This window comes from Leptodactylus fuscus, chromosome 5 (genome assembly GCF_031893055.1).
Source record: "Leptodactylus fuscus isolate aLepFus1 chromosome 5, aLepFus1.hap2, whole genome shotgun sequence".
NCBI classification, from domain to species: domain Eukaryota; kingdom Metazoa; phylum Chordata; class Amphibia; order Anura; family Leptodactylidae; genus Leptodactylus; species Leptodactylus fuscus.
In genome coordinates this window covers 33,102,172-33,125,158 of record NC_134269.1, presented here as the reverse complement: position 1 = coordinate 33,125,158, position 22,987 = coordinate 33,102,172, and the positions used below count along the sequence as shown (strand labels likewise).

Genomic DNA, 22,987 nt, shown 5'->3' with positions numbered 1-22,987 from the left:
CTCCGACGACCATTGGTCGGATAGAAACACGTCAAAAATCTTGCTTCCTATTGGTCAGCGGTGTGTCAATCAATCTAGCCCCGCCCTTGACTCCCGCCCATTACACCTTACTCTAATTCCGCCCGTAGAAGGACCTGGAATTCTCATTGGCCGAGCCTCCTATAGTTCCGCCCATGTCGCGGTCTGATTGGGTACACTGTCGTCCTGTCACCATCTCGAGCCGTTGGCCACGCCCCTAGCTGGATCCCCGGCAGGTAGCGGCAAGCTGTGAGTGTGGCCTAAGAGCCCGGCGGAACCATGAAGCACTATGAGGTAGGTTGTGCTCCGAGGGCGCAGTGCGGTGTGTGAGTGTCAGCGAGGGCTGAATGGAGGGCAGCTGTCGCGCGACTATGGGACGACCTTTTTTATTTTTAGACTTGGTACAATCCGCTGTGACTGCAGAGAGTGAGGGCCTGAGAAGCTTCAGACGGGGGCCGCAGAGGGACAAAACTAATCAAGAATTAGAAATTGCAGAAAGTTACTTGGGACATAGTAGACTATTAGTAGCTATGGTTGACAGGTTAGGCTTTGGGAACCTATTGCTACATTGTAATGCCTTGTCTGGGCGGATTTGTATTGTATTATATGGTAATGGGTACCTAGACCTATGCGCCCTACATAGCAGGATTATGGTTACAGGCACAAAGCCTGAGGCTGCACTACTGAGACATCATTCTAATACCGTCGCCTTCTGGTCTCTGTCCAGTATGGTGTTGTCATATGGAGACCTTGTGTGTAGTCACATCAGCAAATGCACCAATATATTAAACCTTCCAGGCCAATATTGATGTGAATAAGGGGATTGGGGGCTACATAATGGTAACCCTGCCCATGACTGCGGTCAGAGTACGGTGCATTGTGTTCAGGATCTCTATTGTTTAACTTCAGCTGTACGTTCCAGGGCCCAAGAATTCCCGACCACCTCGTGCCCCCGTATTGGTCAGATCCTGACCCCATTGTCACCAGACTGATCGGCCCTGATGACTGTCATGCTATGAGAGGGTAAAGTCCTTTGATAATGCTGCTGCTTTGTTAACCCTTAGTCACATAGGAAGATTTACACTGTAGAGAATTGGATAATGAGCAGACCACTAAGCCTAAAATCTACAGCTGACAAAGCTTTATTCACATGCAGCAGATTTGTTGCAGAAATTTCAGCAACTGCAGCCTAGGTATGAACTCATGCCAGCACCTCGGTGATAATCGCAGAAATATCAGTAACAAAACTGCTGCTTGCACCTTCACCCTTATTCACATGGCAGCGAAAAATGGCCAGATGATGGTTTTCAAACAATAAGAACCAATGGGTCTATGTACACGTCTGTGTTTTTCACGAACTGTTTCACATGATTGTCAAAAAAAATGGACATGATCTGTCTTTGTCCATTTTGATATATCAATACATCCATAGGGGCGGATTTATTCATCACGTCTAAAAGCAAGACTGTCTTATGTTCACACTAGCACTGACTCTTCGCTGTTCTGGTTTATCAGAGGACCAGCCATATGACAATCAGTCAAGAAATGATCATCACATGTGAAGAAGGCCAAAAATGGACTGACGCATTTCATGGATATTAGAACAGCCGTGTGCGTAAAGCCTAAGGCTGGTCTTACACGACCGTAGTTTTGCACCACAAATGGTCCGCAATTGCGGGTTCAAAATTGCGGACCATTTACGGTCCCATAATTTTCTATGAGGCCTCTTACACGATCGTAGATTTTGTCAGTGGTGTGGCATACCGCAACCGTGGTCCAGACAGTATACCGCATGTCCGTAATGGCCGTGCTTGCACGGCACGGAAGGTCCAATAAAAGTCTATGGGCGTGTGCATTTTTGCGGATATACACTGAACATACATCAGTGTATATCCGCAATTGCGGATATCAACATGTGTGTTTTGTGGTGTGTTTTGTTTTTTGCGGATCCGCATAATACTGATACACACAGAACGTTGCGGATGCACTTTGCAGATGTCTGCGGAATGAATTGGTGAAATTTGTGTCTTACACGACCGTAGTGGTTTTTGCGGTCCGCAATTTGCGGAACCACAACACAAATTTCACTCTAAAAACTCATTCCGCAGACGTCCGTGCCCAACCGCAAAGTGCATCCGCAACGTTCCGTGTGTATCAGTATTATGCGGATTCGCAAAAAAAAACGCACCACAAAACACACATGTTGACATCCGCAATTGCGGATATACACTGATGTATGTTCAGTGTATATCCGCATAACTGCACGCGCCCATAGACTTGTATGGGACAGTCCGTGCCGAAAAAACACGGCCATTACGGACATGCGGTATACTGGCCGGACCACAGTTACGGTGCGCAACACCACGGACAAAATCTACGGTGGTGTAAGAGCAGCCTAAGGGTATGTTCACACAGAGGAAATTTTCCTAGCTGAAAAATTTAGCTTCAGGAATTTGAATCTGAATTTTGCAGCAGAACTTACAAGTTTCACACCTGCCAGACAGAAATTTTTTATCTCCTGTTTACTTCAATGGACGTTATGAGGCGGAATCAGTCTGGAGATACAATAAGTGCCATACTCTGAAAAATTCAGCTAGAGGAAAAAAAAAAATCAGCATCTGCCTCCCATTGCAATGAACGGAGACTGGAATTTGGAGCTGATTTTGAGGTGGAATTCGATTCAAATTCAGTTTGGTGAACATGCCCTGAGCTACGTAGTGGGCTGCAGACAAAAAGCGCTGCGGCAAAAACCACATATCGCTTTTTACAGAAAGTACACCATTTTTCTCTGCGGGCTTTCTGCTTAAATTATACCTATAGGGAAACTGCCAACTTTTTTGCTGCGGGTATTTTTCTGCAATGTGCAGATAGGATTCGCAAGAGACTGTAAGCCGGAACAGACCACTCTAGGAAAAAAGAAATGACCGGCTCCCCATTGATTTCATAGGAGACATTTTTTTTTTTGGTCAGGATTTTGAGGCGGATTCCGACTCAAAATCCTGACCAAAAGAGCCCGTATGAACTCAACCTAAAACATGTCCCTGTGGGGCTTCTGCCCAGGTTCACACGCAGGAAATGAAGTGAAATTCCTCCTCATTTTTCCCGCTGTATTCACACTGCACTGGCATCCCGTTGCGGCTTTCCTCTGCTGATTCAGTCCAGATGAATAACCCTAATCGGCAGGGACCCCAAGCCCAAGAATGGAAAGATCGAGCAGGGCCCTTATTATTACAGCATCCTGCTATGATCTCTGCCTCCCATTGTAAGTAATGGGAGGCAGATTCTGGACGGAATTTTCCAAGGATTAGGGGCAGAATCCACTCCCAAATCTGTGGCAGATTCCCCTGTGCGAACCTAACCTGAGGTTGGAAGCATGTAAGCAGTTTTTTGACCTAACACAGCAGTGAATAGAAAAGTGAGTAGTAGTATCAGTCATCCCTATATACGTCTGCATACTGCATTTGTAGAGTCTCAGCAGAGAAATCTGCTAGGTGTGAAATGGGATCTATGAAACCCCAATAACTTGAATATTGGTCCAGAAACCAGGCTTAAATTCTGCAACCTATATGTCAAGTCTGAACATTATTTCATCATCATTGACACCTAAGTACAGTGAATGTGTCTGCTGATTGTATCTCCTACAGGGACAGGGATTTCTCTGGACTTTGTGCCCGTTGTCCCATTGAAGAACACCGCAGTCAGCTTCTTTCCAGTCTGAAACGGCTGACACCAGGGAGCAAAACATTTCCTTCAATGGTGCAGTAAAAAGAAATATATCAGATCTTAGGGTTCTTAACATTTTTATACTTCCGCTGTACAAAAATCTTATTATTCCTGCAGTTTCAGTGCCATCCGTGCCTGGATCCAGCTATAATATACAGGGCTAGCTCAGAATAACTTTTAGGCTAAGACCGCATGCTATATAAATGCTGTGGAAAAAAAGTCTGCATTTACTTGCTTGTGTTCTTAGGCCCGGTTCACCTCTGTGTTCGAGTTTCCATTCGGGGAGTCCACTTGGGGACCCCCCCTAATGGAAACCTATATGTATTACAAGTGGTTAGCTAAGCAAACCACACGGACCCCATAGTAAATGGGGTCCGTGTGGTTTCCGCATGAAACATGAAGAAGCACTTTTCTCTCCACATTATTCATACAGAAACCACACAAACCCCAATATAGTCTATGGGGTTTGCGGGTTTCCCAGGTAACCGCTTTTTAATATGTGTAGGTTTCCATTCGGAGGGTCCCCAAGCCAGGTTTTTACTGCACAAACGTCTAGTTTTCTTTTATGTTTTACTACCTATTTATCACCATAACCCACAGAATAAAGTTATCATCCTATTTGTAATGAATGTGAACACATTGTCTCCAAAAACCTGCCATTAAATCCAGCTTGTCACATGAAAATAAATCCTTGTACGGCCACAATGACCGGAACAATGAAAATAATTATACTGAAAAACTCTGCATGCATAGATGATTTTCAAGAATTTCAATATTAAAGTCATCCAGGAATTACAGTTTTTTTGATTTTTTTTTTTTTTTTTTCTTTTCTTCCTGGAGGCCGGGTAGGTGAAAGGTAGAAAGAAAGGGGGAAAAAAAAAGCAGACAAACCAAACTCACCTGTCCCCAGCGTTCTGGTGTTCAGTCCAGCAGTGGTTGGGGGCTTGTTCCATCAGAAGACCTCGTTGCACGTGATTGCCAATCAGCAACCGGGATTTTATTACAAGGTACCTGTGAGGTCGTGGTTCACGTGCGATGAGGACTTCTGCTGGAACAAGCCTTGGGGTGCCGCTAGACCGGACAGCAGCCTGGAGACAGATGAGTGTGATTGATTTTTTTTGTTGTTTTTTTTTTTAAATTCCCGGACAACCCCTTTAATCACCTGTGCAGGTCTGACACTCAACATCTCCACAGACCAGCTGATATCAGAAGCTGAGGCTTCCGCCTCTTCATAAATCGGGTACTCTCCTGTGCACAAGAATGGAGGTCAGCATGGAGTATTTTTACTATAGAACTCATGCAAGAAAACTCTCAGGCCGCGACGTCTCCATCATAATTTTATTTTGGAGTCATTCACTTTTTTTTCCAACTCTACCCAACTTGATGACGCCGCTTGGTCCACTACACAGCACACATTGCCGTGGCTCCTGCTATGAGCTGGGTTGCCAGGTGTCAGACCCCCACCGGTCTGATATGGATGGCATATGCTAAGGATAGCTTATCAACAACATGGGACCTCTTTCAGGCTAAGGCCCCACATAGCAAGACCACAGCAAAAACACATCACGTTTTTTTTTCTGCAGAGTTTTTCACAGAAATTCCACAGAGTTTATGGGGCAACATGGTGGGTCTTGGGTTCGAATCCCGCCAGAAACAAAATCTGCAAGGAGTTTGTATGTTCTCCCCGTGTTTACGTAGATTTCCTCCCATTCTACAAAGACATACTGATAGGAGAAAAAAAAAAAAAAAGTACATTGTGATCCCAATATGGGGCTCACAATCTACATTAAAAAATAAAAATTCCACAGAGTTTTCCTCTGCGGACTTTCTGCCTCTATTATACATATACGGAAAACGTCCAGCGTTTTTCTAGATTTGATTGACATGCTATGATTTACAAGAGCACGCATTTTTGAATACGCAGGTTTTCCCGCTGCTGATATTTTTCCGCAATGTGTGGATGAACCCCCTCCAAGAAAAAAAAACATTGCAGAAGCAAAGCGTTATTAAAAACGAACTTGTTTGAAAACCGAAGCGCGCTAATCTTATCTGTGGAATCGCGGTAATTTTTCCTATAGATTTATTAAAAGAAATAAAAAATGCAGAGGAAAAGGCAGCAAAAACTGCAGAAAAAAAATGCAACGCGTTTTAGCTCTGCAGTGTTTTTTTAATTGTGACTTGCCATGTGGGGTCTTGACCTTAAAGGGTTTTTCTACAATATAAAGTTTGATGGCCAACCTGATTGGTGGTCTTCTGATACCTGGGACCCCCACACCAGTCCGCTGGTAGCAGTAGCACCCCGGTACGTGCTACTACTACTACTACTTCTGTACGTGGCCTGTGCGGCTGCTGTTCTATCCAAGTGAATGGGGTTGAGCTGCAATACCAAGCATGGCCGCTATACAAGTCACACTGCTGTACTTTGTGAGGAGCCCACATGTCAAAATATTGTAGCCCCTTATAGCAGGTTGGTATATTGCTCGGTGTGAGACCCCCCACTGGTCTGATATTGATGACCTAAGCAATACCAGTGCCGTATGATATCATGAAGCACTGATGACATGAGGTTATTACATAAGGGTATAGCAGGAACCCGGTAGCCTTGCTTATAACTAAAAGCACAAAGCTGGTCACAGTCATACTGGTCAGATCTGATGTATCTCTGTCCTGTTCATCCAGTGGCCTTGTCCTACAGACAGGAGGCAGTGGGACAATAATCTATTTTGTCCACTAAATGACTAGGTCGTCTCTGGTGAACACACATGAAGTCCTGTCATTATGGGTGAGAGCCGCACGGGGCAGCTGATACTCCCAGTTTATACGTGCAGGCCTCGCCAGGTTGCCCCCCGCTGTTCTGCCTCTCGTACACTATGTGTAAGCGCTGTTAACACCTTCATGAGATTACTGCTGCCTACAACATCTCCAGCTACTGTGCAGATTCTCCATCTTGCTTTTCTAGCAATCTGTGTGCAAGGATTCGCAAACTTCTCATTGAGCCACATGTTGTGCAGAGGTTCACCCCTTTCTGAACCTACACCTAAATATTGGGGAGCTGCACATAAGGTGATTGGGACAAAGCTGTAATTCTCTGCACCACAGTTACTATGTAGAAGACGTGAAGGCAGTGAATAAGACAAGCCCTGCTTAAAGGGGTTGATCTGGGGAGTTAAAATTAGCTTACTCGTTATTATGGACCTGGGGGTTCTGGCCTAATTCCAACCCTGAGTTGTGATCGGAACCAGCACGCTGACCGCTCAGTTGCTTCGCCCCCTCCCTTCTTCCCTGATCTTACCTGTACTATGGGGGGTGGCCTATCCTAAGGCTAGATCATCAATATCCTTAACCCAGAAAACCCCTATAGATTTAGAAGAAGGGAATAAGAGTTTCCTTTTATATTTCCTATTCCCTATGAAGCCTCTCCTGACCTTGGCTCAAAAAAACGCAGCCAAATCTGCAACAAAAAAAGTAGCTTTTCTGCAATATGGGGTCTTATACCTGCACCCCCAACAATGTGATCTGATTGATAGGAATACCCCTGAGAGGTTCTCTTTATCAACCATGAAAACTCTCTTTTTGCAGCCGATTAAATTGGCTGCTTGGGTCTACCCAGTATTTCCAACTTTATCCAAAAAATTAAGTTTTTAGGACTAAGGGTAAGTTCATATGGTGGGTGGTTTGGGTGGAATCTGCCTGAAGATCGGGCAGGACTTTTTTTTTTTTTCTGCTACCTTTCTTCAGAAGTGTCTGCCTCCCATTGAAATGAGTAAGAGGTGAATTTTTGGGTTCCCCTGCAAAATTCCACCATGTGACCTTACCCTTACTTCAGTTAACCACCCGGATATCAGTAAGTGAAGGCATGGGACCGCCATTGAGTTTAGTAGGAATGAAACATGGCGTACAAAACAACGTGTTAGCCCTAGAAGCAGACTTTGGCGCATTTCCTCCATTTGCTTCTTTATTGTGCAGCCATACTCTCCAACCCAATCTGACATCTGGAATAGGGGGACACCATTACATTACACGAATATTGTACAAGGTCCCATCCTAATGAATGGGACCCTAAACTGTCCTTTACACTAGCGTTTCTGATGTCCGATTGGGCTGGAGAGTATTCCTAGGGGGCCCTTTTAAGTAAAGAAAAATGACATAAGGCGGAGTTAACATTTTTAGCCCCTCCTATCTCAATTAATGTGTCTGTTCCAAGTTGGAAGATATACGTCCGACAGCTGGAGGGGACGTCTTAGTCTTCTCACAGCCCACGGTAATAGAAACTCGATAAAATTATACTTAAAAATGTAATATATAAGATAAGTAGTGTAGTTTTCTTCCACCCTCCCTTGCATCAATCCCTCAGTTCCCCGATGATGGTTTGTCACAAGTAGTATTGGTCCGGGTCTAACAGATTAAAAAAACCCATTGATCTCAAGAACAATGCGTCCTGGTTACTAGTTACAGTAGAATTGACCATTCACCTCTCTACGGGAATCGAGAAGACCTCGGCGTGCTACAAAGTCAGCCGTCGGAAAGCCGTGTTAATTAACACTTGTTAATGGAGTGCTAGGATCTGCCCGACCTGTTTATGTAGGATGTAGGACCATGTGAAGAATATGCAAATCTGTCTTCCATGCTGTAAAGGCTTAATATGTCTCCACACACCTATATGGTGATCTCTCCCTAAGGAGTGACAATATCCCCTTAACCCTATGTAGGATGTAGTCCAAGTGACCATATCTACAGAACACTGTTCCAATGCATAAAGACAAAAGGCAAACCAAAAAAACCTCAGGTCTACCAGACTGACTCTATTCAGCTGTCCCAGGAGCGTGATGTCCACCATTGAGGCGCGACTGCAAGACTGTGCATGGTGCTAATCCACATGGGGATTTGCTCCGATATATGATTTCGTCAGGTTAGACCCTGCCAGGTAACACGCCACATAGCAATCAATATAATGCAATGTAACTGTCTCTCTCTAGCTGTAAAAGGGTTAAGAGAGCATCGGCCATTCAGAAAGGACTTACCTCTGGGGTGGTAGGTCTCCTCTATTGCTGGAGTGTCTCTTTCAGGGGTTGCCTCTCACACCGTGTATGTTTTCTCAATCTCATGTTGTGTGGGGGTCTTGTGTTGGCCGCGTAGGGGGGAGGTAGTATGGGGAGCAGCCTATATTTAGGCTCCTGGGTCTGAGCCCAGATATTTGCTGAGATCAATGAATACCAAGAGACAACCGCAGAGGTGTAGAGAGACATCCTGAGCTAGAGGGAGGGCTGCGAAGGAAAATAGAGTACAGCATGTCCGGAGGATCATAGGGAGGAATGGCAGAAGATAGGCGAGGAAGCGACGATTAGTAAAGAAGGTTGGCTCTCCCCGAGAAAGTGGGCAGAGACAAAACAATATGGACTGCCTAGGAGTTGATGGTGTCCATTTGTGGGGTCTCGGAGGGTGGGAGTCTCAGGGGAAGTGTTAAAAACACTGACAGATGTGAAAAAGCCTAGTGAGTGATAAATATAGAGATCTGTTTCATATTACATCTGGACAGTGCGGGTGTGAGACTGCCAGGAGGAGAACGTAGAAGAGAGAACCTGTATGTGTAATACAAAGTAAGGAAGATATTTAGGCAGTGCAAGAGAGGGACTTGATGTGAGCGACTCCATAGGACGCGTAGGAAAGTGATATAAGTGGTGCCTCCAACTTCTACACCTGTCATAGAGACCGCTTCCCAGGGGAGAGAGATCTGCCTTTAATGAGAAAGTTTGAGACTGCTGAGGAAGCACAAAGATTGCTGAGATAGTAATATATCCCTGAAAATAAGAACATCAGGAGACGCTAAGGGAAGGAGAGACACTTGTCGGAGAATATTGGTGGTCAACGGGGTAAAGGAAAAGTCAGTTCATTTTCTTCAAGTGTTTTTGTGCCATGGATATAAACTCAGTAATTACGGAAATAAGACGGCCTAAGCCCCAGAATGATAGTCCAGCGACTGCCAAACGCTCGTCTAAACCTCCAAAGAAAAAAGCCCCCGCTAAACGTGCTACTGTTTATTTCGAGGTGGAGATCCTTGACGCCAAGACGAGGGAGAAGCTCTGCTTCCTGGACAAGGTAAGGAGCACTGCATGAATGGGTTGATGTGGAGGTGGTACTGGCAAGGCCAGGTTGTTTGGGTACTTACTATACATGGTGGAGACCTTGTTGGCAAGAGCGGAGAAGGCATCAGAAGAGCTTATATTGAGAACATGGTGTGTTAATGATATCCGGAAGGTAAGGGAGAAGGGCCAAGGATGGTGAAAATTTGGACGTTGGAAGGAAGGGGGGCGAAGGTCTACCACTCATGGTTAGTAATAGAGAAGAGGGGAGATCAGGAGAGCTTGTCCTTAAATCTTGGATTAAAGAAGATGAAGGGGATGAAGAAAATGAACGTCGTGGGCAGTATTTGTTTTGGTCATCAGTGGGGGGAGCAGCAATGTCAAGAGGTCATAGGTCAGCAGGGTAGATGGTGAGACTGGTCATGGTTGGGAGATGTAATGAATATTTGGTAGGGGGTTAAAGAGGAGATACTTATTTGTGGGGTATAGGGAGGAGTGGTACATGATGGTACTGGAGATGGTAGATCTGACAAACAGACAGAGAAGTTTTGGAGTGAAGGTGGACATATATTGAGCAGGGGTAATGGGAGGGTTGACTGCTCTCCAGGTCCCTGCCTGTTCTACTTCGTGGTCTGATCTGGACACACAGGAAGTTCCCAATCAGCCAATCACTGTCCACAGCAATGATTAGCTGATTGGGCATTTCCTGTGTGACGATCAAACTAGGAAGTAGAGAGTCGGAACGGGAGTCGGAACGGGAGTGGCGAGGAATCGGTGGAGTTCATAATTTGCATATGCCAATAGGAATGAGGGGATACATTTTTTAGGTAGACATCAGCAATATAACCTGTAAGCTGATGGACCAGGGGAACGTTATCAGTTCACATTAAAGAAGGGCATATTGTACATGAAGGGTTTAGTAATGGCTAATATAGTGATGTCTTCTCACTGACCCAGAGTCCTGGCATTGTTGCATAACACAGGACTGTAAGCGGGGGATTTATTGCGCAGGACGTCAGCTTACGTTACATTATACATACATTCCAGGAATCTGTTTCATGGGTATCCGGTTTAGGACTATGTACCAGCGTGCATGTTTTGCTAACACATTTGGACTAGATGTAACTGTAGGAGACACTAAACCATTCAGCATGGAGAGGGTGCTTGTGTCAGTCATGCACAGGTATACAAATAATCCCCTCTTTACGTTGGAGCTTGTCATCAAAACCTTTCATAAGCTAGCTCACATAACCACCTGATGCTTAGACCACCACTGATGTCCAGGAGGGCCTAATGTTGGACCCAGCCCTTGTCTCCCTGGGTGATTCCATTCCCCCCCTCTCCTTTTTGCACAGGTCCCCAGAAAAACCCTGTAAGGCCAGGGCTCCACATGGCGTAATCGCAGCGGTTTGGCCGTGGGCGGAAATGTCGGGGAAAAAAATATTACGTTTTACGGTCACTGCAAGGTGGATGGGATTCTAGCAAATCCTAAAAATAAATGCTGATATGTCTACCACTGAAAAATGTCTTATATAGCAATCAAAAAGTGTTATGTTTCCCCAGAAGTCAGGTCCTCCGCCAAAAAAAGTTATGGTTCTTGGAAATTAGTGATGCAAAAAAAAAAGCGGTCAGATCCCATCATCAGCTCTGTCATCTGGATAGAGAATTAATATGCTTCATGGCGTTAACTCTTTCTGGGAGGGATGTGAATAGGACATCAGTGTGTAAAAACTATTTGAGGCTGTTAAACCCCTTTAAGTAACTGGCAGCATGTCTCGACAAGACTGTATATGGGACCGATCTCCCCCCCTGTATCTTCTAGACTCAGGTTACACAGTGTGGGTTTGTGCATGCGTTTTTTTGCACTATAAGGTACCGTGTAAAATCCAGCCTTAGGGAAAGCAGGGCTTGGACATGTTGCAGATTTGTGTTATTGGTGTTGCGGTGACTTGTACGTTGTAGATATGAAGTCCTGGATTATTGACTTATTATTTGTCTTGTTTTCCAGGTGGAGCCCAATGCCACCATAGCAGACATAAAGACCATGTTCAACAAGTCCCGTATGTATTAAGGAATCCTCCTCCTAACCCTGTCCCCCATGTGATCACACCCATTACAAGATGCTAACTATAGTAGTGCAAAGTGCAAAAATACTTCACTGCCGCAGTGATGATGGCTATGTAACGTGTATAGGAACTTCCCAGCTGACACCACTTTCAAGGCTTTATGGAAATTTCTTGGGGAGTGGTCCAGATGAGCAGACCCTCACTGATCGCTGAACTGATGGTGGTGCAGGAGCCCTCGTCTCATTGCTGTGCTCCATTGGGTGTGATCAACTGATCCCTGAAGAGGCGGGCTAGCATTGTGTGGACTTATACAAAGTATAAGAGACCATACACTGCTCCGCTTGTGTTTCCAAGAGACCTGCTGAAGAAGTACAATGTAAATACTGCCGCAGTTTAACCCATTCTTGTCATCTGCCATACATGTACTGTGGGTGTCATGGGTGTCATACATTTAGGGTAGCTGCACACGACCATGTTTCACAGGCGGGTGTGCTGCTCCCCTTAATCTCTTGAATGATACCATAGCATCTGCCAGGTCAGAAGCAGGAGGCTCCTTCTGAACCCCTAATGGCTCCCCTGCCATTACTCCCCGGAGTTGGTTTGTTGTGAAAGGGAATCGGTCACTTTAATGTTTTCCCCTCGTGAATTGGTGCCATTTTTGCAAATATATATGTATGCTCATTGGAGCTACGAGTGCATTGTCGTTGCGCCAAAGAGGTAATAGGCAGAGCTCATGTAGGAAGTAGGACCCAGTTCCCTTCTTTTTATGTCTATTACTAGAAAATATTGGTGAAAACCATATTGGCTGAAACTGCTGGCTTTTGGATAACACAATTGTTACAGCATTTTGGGGAATTTTTAGTGATGCATTTTTCATACATCTAAGAATACACAGATTTTTTATATGGTTTCATGTGTTTTTTCTTACCCTCGTCAGATCCTGAGTGGTATCCTGCCCGGCAGTCATTGCGTCTAGATCCCAGTAAGTCGCTTCATGTGTCGGCTCTTCATATGGACCTAACAATGTGATGTTGATACCTACAGATGTAGCAGAGCTGAATCTGTCAGTTAATGTATTAGGGCTGCATTTTTTCTCATAACAGATTTGACGTTAGTCCTTTGTTAAGCCGCAGGAAACGCATTGTATCAGAAGGAATTGAGACACATTACACACTTGGCTAACTTATGTCTATGAAATCCAGCTCTGCTGCATCTGTATGTATACATTGAACACTGGACTTTCATGACCTTACACGTTCCTCATCTGTTACTGTGTATCACAGAGGGAAGATCACTAAAAGATGAGGACATTCTGCAGAATCTACCTGTGGGAACCACTGCTACGCTCTACTTCAGAGACCTTGGAGCACAGATCAGCTGGGTCACGGTGAGTACACACCAGAAATGCACGCAGTCCAGTTTTAATCTCTATACTAATGGTCTCAAACCTGTGGCTGTCAAGTTTCTGCAACGTTAAAACTGAGGGAAGCGTGCAGTTATCCCACATATATAAGGAAGTGTGTAGTTTTTCCTTGTAGAGAGAAAAATGTGCAATTATTACACATATAGAGGGAGGCATGAGGAGAGAGAAGCTACTGTTCTTTGTAGAGAGAAGCGTGCAGCTGTTTTGTGTAGAGAGAGAAGCGTGCAGCTGTTCTTTGTAGAGAGTGAAGCGTGCAGTTCTGTGTAGAGAGAAGCGTGCAGCTGTTCTTTGTAGAGAGAAGCGTGCAGCTGTTTTGTGTACAGAGAAGCGTGTAGCTGTTCTGCGTAGAGAGAAGCGCGCAGCTGTTCTGTGTAGAGAGAAGCGCGTAGTTCTGTGTAGAGAGAAGCGTGCATTTGTTCTGTGTAGAGAAGCATGCAGTTGTTCTTTGTAGAGAGAGAAGCGTGCAGCTGTACTGTGTAGAGAGAAGCGCACAGCTGTTCTGTGTAGAGAGGGAAGCATACAGCTGTTGTGTGTAGAGTGAAGCGTGCAGTTGTTCTGTGTGAAGAGAAGCGTGCAGTTCTGTGTAGAGAGAAGCGTGCAGTTCTGTGTAGAGAGAGAAGCGTACAGTTATTCTGTGTAGAGAGAAGCGTGCATTTGTTGTGTAGAGAAGCGCGCAGCTGTTCTGTGTAGAGGGAAGCGTGCAGTTGTTCTGTGTAGAGGGAAGCGTGCAGTTGTTCTGTGTAGAGAGAAGCGTGCAGTTGTTCTGTGTAGAGAGAAGCGTGCAGTTGTTCTGTGTAGAGAGAAGCGTGCAGTTGTTCTGTGTAGAGAGAAGCGTGCAGTTGTTCTGTGTAGAGAGAAGCGCGCAGTTGTTCTGTGTAGAGAGAAGCGTGCAGTTGTTCTGTGTACAGAGAAGCGTGCAGTTGTTCTGTGTAGAGAGAAGCGTGCAGTTGTTCTGTGTAGAGAGAAGCGTGCAGTTGTTCTGTGTAGAGAGAAGCGTGCAGTTGTTCTGTGTAGAGAGAAGCGTGCAGTTGTTCTGTGTACAGAGAAGCGTGCAGTTGTTCTGTGTACAGAGAAGCGTGCAGTTGTTCTGTGTAGAGAGAAGCGTGCAGTTGTTCTGTGTAGAGAGAAGCGTGCAGTTGTTCTGTGTAGAGAGAAGCGTGCAGTTGTTCTGTGTAGAGAGAAGCGCGCAGTTGTTCTGTGTAGAGAGAAGCGTGCAGTTGTTCTGTGTAGAGAGAAGCGTGCAGTTGTTCTGTGTAGAGAGAAGCGTGCAGTTGTTCTGTGTAGAGAGAAGCGTGCAGTTGTTCTGTGTACAGAGAAGCGTGCAGTTGTTCTGTGTAGAGAGAAGCGTGCAGTTGTTCTGTGTAGAGAGAAGCGTGCAGTTGTTCTGTGTAGAGAGAAGCGTGCAGTTGTTCTGTGTAGAGAGAAGCGTGCAGTTGTTCTGTGTAGAGAGAAGCGTGCAGTTGTTCTGTGTAGAGAGAAGCGTGCAGTTGTTCTGTGTACAGAGAAGCGTGCAGTTGTTCTGTGTAGAGAGAAGCGTGCAGTTGTTCTGTGTACAGAGAAGCGTGCAGTTGTTCTGTGTACAGAGAAGCGTGCAGTTGTTCTGTGTACAGAGAAGCGTGCAGTTGTTCTGTGTACAGAGAAGCGTGCAGTTGTTCTGTGTACAGAGAAGCGTGCAGTTGTTCTGTGTACAGAGAAGCGTGCAGTTGTTCTGTGTACAGAGAAGCGTGCAGTTGTTCTGTGTACAGAGAAGCGTGCAGTTGTTCTGTGTAGAGAGAAGCGTGCAGTTGTTCTGTGTAGAGAGAAGCGTGCAGTTGTTCTGTGTACAGAGAAGCGTGCAATTGTTCTGTGTACAGAGAAGCGTGCAGTTGTTCTGTGTACAGAGAAGCGTGCAGTTGTTCTGTGTAGAGAGAAGCGTGCAGTTGTTCTGTGTAGAGAGAAGCGTGCAGTTGTTCTGTGTAGAGAGAAGCGTGCAGTTGTTCTGTGTACAGAGAAGCGTGCAGTTGTTCTGTGTACAGAGAAGCGTGCAGTTGTTCTGTGTAGAGAGAAGCGTGCAGTTGTTCTGTGTAGAGAGAAGCGTGCAGTTGTTCTGTGTAGAGAGAAGCGTGCAGTTGTTCTGTGTAGAGAGAAGCGCGCAGTTGTTCTGTGTAGAGAGAAGCGTGCAGTTGTTCTGTGTAGAGAGAAGCGTGCAGTTGTTCTGTGTAGAGAGAAGCGTGCAGTTGTTCTGTGTAGAGAGAAGCGTGCAGTTGTTCTGTGTACAGAGAAGCGTGCAGTTGTTCTGTGTACAGAGAAGCGTGCAGTTGTTCTGTGTAGAGAGAAGCGTGCAGTTGTTCTGTGTAGAGAGAAGCGTGCAGTTGTTCTGTGTAGAGAGAAGCGTGCAGTTGTTCTGTGTAGAGAGAAGCGCGCAGTTGTTCTGTGTAGAGAGAAGCGTGCAGTTGTTCTGTGTAGAGAGAAGCGTGCAGTTGTTCTGTGTACAGAGAAGCGTGCAGTTGTTCTGTGTACAGAGAAGCGTGCAGTTGTTCTGTGTACAGAGAAGCGTGCAGTTGTTCTGTGTACAGAGAAGCGTGCAGTTGTTCTGTGTACAGAGAAGCGTGCAGTTGTTCTGTGTAGAGAGAAGCGTGCAGTTGTTCTGTGTAGAGAGAAGCGTGCAGTTGTTCTGTGTAGAGAGAAGCGTGCAGTTGTTCTGTGTAGAGAGAAGCGTGCAGTTGTTCTGTGTAGAGAGAAGCGTGCAGTTGTTCTGTGTAGAGAGAAGCGTGCAGTTGTTCTGTGTACAGAGAAGCGTGCAGTTGTTCTGTGTACAGAGAAGCGTGCAGTTGTTCTGTGTACAGAGAAGCGTGCAGTTGTTCTGTGTACAGAGAAGCGTGCAGTTGTTCTGTGTACAGAGAAGCGTGCAGTTGTTCTGTGTACAGAGAAGCGTGCAGTTGTTCTGTGTACAGAGAAGCGTGCAGTTGTTCTGTGTACAGAGAAGCGTGCAGTTGTTCTGTGTAGAGAGAAGCGTGCAGTTGTTCTGTGTAGAGAGAAGCGTGCAGTTGTTCTGTGTAGAGAGAAGCGTGCAGTTGTTCTGTGTAGAGAGAAGCGTGCAGTTGTTCTGTGTACAGAGAAGCGTGCAGTTGTTCTGTGTACAGAGAAGCGTGCAGTTGTTCTGTGTACAGAGAAGCGTGCAGTTGTTCTGTGTACAGAGAAGCGTGCAGTTGTTCTGTGTACAGAGAAGCGTGCAGTTGTTGTGCACACACATTGCTTTGCAAATTTTGTCAGGTATGTTATAGGGGAAAGTGTGCAGTGTTTTCTTGTTCACAGGGAAGCGTGCAGTTTATTCATGTTGAGAGGGAAGCAGTTTTGACATGTTTACACCACATACAGAGGGGGCAGTATGTGGTTAGTACCTGTGTAGGGCACAGAGCAGTCTATTTTCATAGGGATGCGTGAGCAGTTATCCTGGCACAGCTGGTCCATTTAATGAGTGCAGGGTGCCAGTGTTTCTTGTGTTGCCAGACATGCCTCAATCATTGTACATCAAAGTCAGGGCCAAATGTTCTTCTCATCGCAGCACATACCAAGGCGCAAGTGTCTGCAGTCTGGGCTCTGGCTGTGTAATTGTAAATGTCAGCTTGCATTACCCAGGGATATGGATTTGCTGTTCCCTCTTCCCTTTAAAAAAAAAATGTAGCGCATTAATGAGCAGCTCGTCCTGTGGGGGCCTCATCCTTCATGGTGGGTCTCTGTTACACTACCGTATGGGTGATGAGATTTGTGCTTGTCCCTTTCCAGGTGTTCCTTACAGAATATGCCGGGCCGCTGGTCATCTACTTACTTTTCTACTTCCGAGTCCCCTTTATTTATGGCCCCAAATATGACTTCATCACAAGCCGGCACTCTGTGGTACAGTAAGTATTGCTGACGTAGTGTTATCTATACAGGTTAGAGCAGGGGTCCTCAAACTTTTTAAATAGTGGGCCGGAGGCAGAGCAGGTTGCACAGACATCGGGAGTGGTGCCCTCCAATAGGTAAAGTGAAGTGCGCTCCATGTCCTGGCCCGAGCTCCCCAGGAGCTTCATTATAAATGCACCCCTGCCGGCGTTGTCAGCGGGGCCAGACAGAAATGCTTGGTGGGCCGCAGTTTGAGGACCCCTGGGTTAGAGTATAAAAAAAGATAGACTCGCTTGAAGATCTCCTGTTTTCTGCAGCTCAGTCGTCAGCTTTGCTGTGTAGGCTGGGACAGAAAAAGGAGAGGGCTGGGAATTAAAGGGTAGTTTCCATGATAGAAGGTAATGGAAGATATTAATTTCTGATTGGTGGGCACCCATCTACGCTAGCGACCTCAAACAGCAGCTCGGCGGCTCAGTGGTCAGCACTAATCCTGTGCTCGAATCTGACCAAGGGAAACATCTACATTGAGTTTGTATGTTCTTCCTGTTGTGTGGGTGTCCTCTGAGTACTACAGTTTTTACCTACCAGCTTCCTATAAAACGACTAACCCTTGTGGGTCCTGGGGATGAGCGCTCTGTACAGCAGCCACGAACTCCCCTACTCCACAACGCTCCCTGCACTCAAGTCCCTGTGAGTAAAGCGCATTACTAATGTTCGCCATTGTCATACTTGGTTTTTTTTTGTCTCCGCCAGCTTGGCCTGTATCTGTCATTCATTTCACTATATTAAACGTCTCCTGGAAACCCTCTTTGTACATCGCTTCTCTCATGGCACCATGCCGCTCAGGAATATTTTCAAGGTAAATGCCGCTCAGTTGTGGGTTGGAGGCAAATAAGAGGGGCTTGTTTTTTGTGGTGCGGGTAAATTTTGAATGTCGAATCTTTCCCATAGACTCCCTTTCATCTGACCGATAGTGTACTTTGATATAAAGTAACGGGGTCAACTACGCCTTATGGTCATCTACGCTATTCTGTATAGAGGCAGCCAGTAAAATAACAATAAAATAATATTTAGCATGGAAGCCTATGGGTATAATGTCACTGTATTCCTCTACAGTGGCCTCTGTTGAAGGTATATGGTTTGGAAATCCTCCAATTGTATATCCAATTGTGTCACGTTATCATCCGTGACCTTATTTTCTTACTCTATTTACTTGTAATTCCTAATTCTTTTGTCTTTGTAGTCCTAGAAATCTGCCATGTATACATTTACTATTTGGCTTCTGCTTGCAGCCTGTCTCACCAGTGCTGCAGTATATAGCATACGGTTAGACACACAAATCCTGAACTAGTGACATTATACAATGGATTTTATCTTTTCCAAGAGTCTGTGTTCCCCAAGACTCCTTGTCTGCAGCCTAGGTGCTGCATCTGACCCTAATGCACCGAACATAGTAATTTTCTGTGGTATGAGGTTAGCTGTAGTAACAGACAAATCCAATGGGCAAGGGTGGTGTTGCTTCTACTCTCTTACAACCCCCTAGGATGGGTCATCATTATTCCATTGGTGAGAGTCCGACGCTTGGCTCCCCGTTGATCAGCTGTTAACAACAGCCACCAGTGTGGAACATAGGCAGAGAACGGAACTGGAAGCAGACAGCTCAATTCCCTGTGTAGTGGTCAGGTCAAGTTACTGCAGATGGGAATGGGACCGGTAGTAGTAGTGACTCGGCCACTGCACTGAGAATGGAGCTGTTTGCTTCCAGCTCTATTCTCTGTCTATATGTTTGTGGCTACTGTAAACAGCTGATCAGCGGGGGTGCCGAGTGTCAGACCCCTACCTGATACTGATAACCTGTCCTAAGGAAGGCACCTTTGTCAGCATTGCTCAAGCTCTTGTAGCTTTTTATTAGGAATAAGTTAATATGTATTGACTTGTATGGGAGGAAACTAATAGGGAATAGAGATGAGCGAACACTGTTCGGATCAGCCGATCCGAACAGCACGCTCCCATAGAAATGAATGGAAGCACCTGTGACGCTGACTTTGCCGGCGGCCGGCGTCACAGGTGCTTCCATTCATTTCTATGGGAGCGTGCTGTTCGGATCGGCTGATCCGAACAGTGTTCGCTCATCTCTAATAGGGAACATAAAAACTGGATGCAGCTGATACCTTAGGATTGTGTCCCAGGACTCTGGTGCTTCTGGTGTCATCTGCCTGCATTGTGATATACGCTACCTGTGTAACACTTCCCTTTCTGTGCTTTGTGTTGCAGAACTGTATGTACTACTGGGGATTTGCAGCCTGGATGGCTTACTACATCAACCACCCCCTGTATACTCCACCAGGTAAGTGATTATACGGCTCATGTTACCATGTGGGAGTACTTTCTGGGAACCCAACAAAGGGACCATGGAGTAATGGTGATGAAATATACAGTATATATATATATATATATATATATATATATATATATATATATATATATTATATATATATGGTCTGTAAAAGTATTTAGCTTGTCTTGGAGCAGCTGGATGCGTCCTGCTTAGTGTGACTGCTAGGAGGTGGGAGTGGGCTGCTGTGATATATACAGGGGTTATCCAAGATTTAGGAAAACATGACTTCTTTCACTTAAAAATAGAATCAGTCTAGTGCACAGGTTGTGTCAAGTATTGCAACTCATCCTTATTGAAGTGGTTGGAGTTGAACTGCAGTACCATTCACAACCTGTGAACACAGGTGGCACTGTTAGTGGAAGAAGACAACAATGTTAACCCCTTTAGGAATATGATGGGAGGGTTGCTTTGATTATTGCGGAAGTGAGAGTGGATTATTTTATTGGAGGGAGAAGGAAGGATAACTGTGACTAATGGAGAATTATAAGAGTCCTTTTGTAAAGTCTGGGAAACTGAGAAGGGACTGTATTGGCAAAATCATGCTACAGCTTTGACTATTGGGGGGAAGTTATGTGACTGCTGTGGGGTGAGGTTGGGACTAATGGGCAATTGGGGGGAGGACCTTACTTAAAGGGATTCTACCACTAAACCAGTTTTTTTTTGGGCTTAAGATGTCGGAATAGCCTTTAGAAAGGCTATTCGTCTCTTACCTTAAGACGTGGTCTCCGGTCTGCCGTCCCGTAGAAATACCGTTTTTTACCGGTATGCAAATGAGTTCTCTCGCAGAAGTGGGGGCGGGCCCCAGCGCTCAAATAGCGATGGGGGCGTCCCCACTGCTGCCAGACAACTCTCTCCAGGGACGCCTCCATCTTCAGCTGCAACCGCCTTTTCTGTCTTCCATCTCGTCTCGGTCCAACCTCCGATGCCTGCGCAGTACGCTTCTGTATTGAACTACAAGAGCAAGAGCGGCCTCCCAAAAATGGCCGCCGGCGTACTGATCAAGCGTCGGAGGTTGGACTGAGATAAGACAGAAGACAGAAGAGGTGGTTGCAGCTGAATATGGAGGCGTCGCTGGAGCGATTTGTCTGGCAGCAGTGGGGACTCCCCCATTGCTGTTTGAGCACAGAGTCCCGCCCCCACTGCTGCGAGAGAACTCGTTTGCATACCAGTAAAAATGGTATTTCTACGGAACGGCGGGCCAGAGACCACGTTTAAAGGTAAGAGACGAATAGCCTTTCTAAAGGCTATTCCGACGTCTTAAGCACAAAAATATAGAGATGTGTAAATGCAGATGATCGTGTCTAATTTAACCATAAAATTTCTTCTTTTTCTCAGTATTTGGAGAAGAACAGGTGAAGTTGGCAGTCGCCATATTCTTGGTAAGAGATTGCACTTGTTCCTTCTCATAGAGTTTACATAGAAATGGGTGTGGTGAATGCGGAGGGGAGCAGATCCTCAAGGGAAGAGTTCCCCAGTAGCAGATAGGACTTGGGCGTCTCTTTGGTTCTAGACAATAATGATGTATCTTCTCTTTATCAGTTCTGTCAGCTGGGCAACTTCTCCATACACATTGCACTGAGGAACCTGCGGCCAGCTGGTAAGTCCTAGGCCTAAGCGTTGGAAAGAGTCTGGATAATACATAGAAGTGTATCTAGCCCCTGTGTCATGTCTGAAGTCTGTTTTAGTTGCTAATTAGAGATGAGCGAGTAGTATTCTATATATATATATACACTACGATATTCGAAATACTCATACTCGGTCGAATACCACGCAGTAAAAATTCACACTATAGCTATACATTGTATACTGTATGGTTTTTTTCAATGCCTACATTGTCCTAGTTCCTGTCCCACCTCTCCTGCATAGTTATTGGCGTAAAAAAAGCACCAGGGAAGGTGGGGGAGGGAATCAAATTTTTTACGCCTGATAGTCGACCGCGTACAAGTATTTCGAATACTACTCGCTCATCTCTATTCCTAATTTATTCCTTTGCTATATTTATAATTTGAAGGCTCAAAGACACGAAAGATCCCTTTCCCAACTCGTAACCCATTCACTTGGCTCTTCCTGCTGGTGTCCTGCCCCAACTACACGTATGAGGTAAGAGACTGAGTGTGTAGGGTTAATTAAAGGGATAGCTCAGATTTTTCTTTGTGCTTATTGACTACAGATATAACTCTAACTTCTGACTTTGTCTCAGGTTGGCTCTTGGATTGGATTCGCCATCATGACCCAGTGTGTTCCTGGTGAGTGCGATCTTTAGTTCATGTCTAGAGACTATACATCAATGAACAGGACAGGCAACTACAAGAAACTTTGTAATCTATGTTATAAAAGGAAAATTCTTCTTTCTTCACTTAAAGGGGGTCTGTCACCAAAACCGAGCCCCACAGGTAGATTTGTTTGGGTGTTTTCCACTTTTAAATCTGTGCTTATGTTGCCGAGAAGTTACCGTTTTTATCAATATGCAAATGAGCTGTTTGGAACAAAGTGGACATTGCTACTTTGGAGCCGTGGCGACACCCTCCATGTTCCAAACAGCTCATTTGCATATCGACAGAAGCAACTGCAATAGAGGCAGCGATTCACAAGGGAAAAACACCATTTGATTCGGGTGACCCTAACCTATCACTTGGTCTGGGTTAGGGTGACGGACAACCACTTCTAAACTAACATTCATCTGATATCCCGGCCAAATCTGTATACAGCAGCCTATAGAAGTCTGTAGAGTAGAGAGCAGGAGTTTTCCTTTTAAGATGAGGGGAATCCTACTTCTAAGATCTTGTATTTGTGAAGGTGGATCGGACACTTTTTGATCTTTTTATTGTAAGAAGGTTATTAGAGATGAGCGAATAGTATTCGAAACTGCAGTTTGGGAGAGGCCACTCACCGTCCGGCGCTTAACCCCTTGCAGTTTGCCCGCTCCCATTCATTCCTATGGGAGCGAGGTATTCGAAACTGCAGTTTTGAATACTATTCGCTCATCTGTAAAGGTTATCACATTTTAACCCTTTCCTCCCTTTGTCTTAGTTGCTCTCTTCTCCTTGGTTGGATTCATCCAAATGACAATTTGGGCCAAAGGAAAACACCGCAGCTACTTGAAGGAGTTTAAGGACTACCCCCCTCTCCGCTCTCCCATCGTCCCCTTCATCCTGTGATCTCTGACCTCCTCCTTACTGCCCTCATGCCCCTGAATTAGAACTCTAACCTCCCGTGTATGCACTGAGCCGAAGGCACTGACGTCTGAAGCTGATACTTCTCTCTCATCATGGGCCGTCCCTGGAAGAATTAATCCCACAATTTGTTTCTTTTTTTAACTGTGAAGAGATGGGATGAATTTTATTAGATGAATTTGTCGGCACGTTTTTGGTACTCATAAATAAGAGGGATATTATAGATCTGGATATCATCTGTT

General features: G+C 45.4%; 1 protein-coding gene across 2 annotated transcripts; it reads left to right on the top strand.

Moving 5' to 3' along the window:
- The first annotated feature begins 206 nt into the window (after positions 1–206).
- TECR (trans-2,3-enoyl-CoA reductase) lies at positions 207–22,987 on the top strand. 2 transcript variants are annotated; one of them, XM_075272786.1, is made up of 13 exons: positions 207–312; positions 9,787–9,837; positions 11,830–11,881; positions 12,825–12,869; positions 13,171–13,274; positions 17,076–17,191; positions 17,928–18,033; positions 19,449–19,521; positions 20,908–20,951; positions 21,112–21,169; positions 21,584–21,672; positions 21,773–21,818; positions 22,603–22,987. In XM_075272786.1, the coding sequence occupies exons 1-13, from the start codon at positions 298–300 to the stop codon at positions 22,728–22,730; spliced, it is 927 nt and encodes a 308-aa protein (XP_075128887.1). In that variant the 5' UTR covers positions 207–297; the 3' UTR covers positions 22,731–22,987. The 2 variants fall into 2 exon arrangements, with proteins under 2 accessions (XP_075128887.1, XP_075128886.1); XM_075272785.1 differs by lacking the exon at positions 207–312 and having other exon boundaries at positions 9,000–9,837.

Excerpts from the sequence above, each read along its gene's own strand:
- TECR (XM_075272785.1), top strand. The coding sequence starts at position 9,655 with ATGGATATAAACTCAGTAATTACGGAAATAAGACGGCCTAAGCCCCAG. Across the intron at positions 12,870-13,170 it reads GTCATTGCGTCTAGATCCCA|AGGGAAGATCACTAAAAGAT; the intron begins GTAAGTCGCTTC and ends TGTGTATCACAG. Across the intron at positions 17,192-17,927 it reads AGCCGGCACTCTGTGGTACA|CTTGGCCTGTATCTGTCATT; the intron begins GTAAGTATTGCT and ends TGTCTCCGCCAG.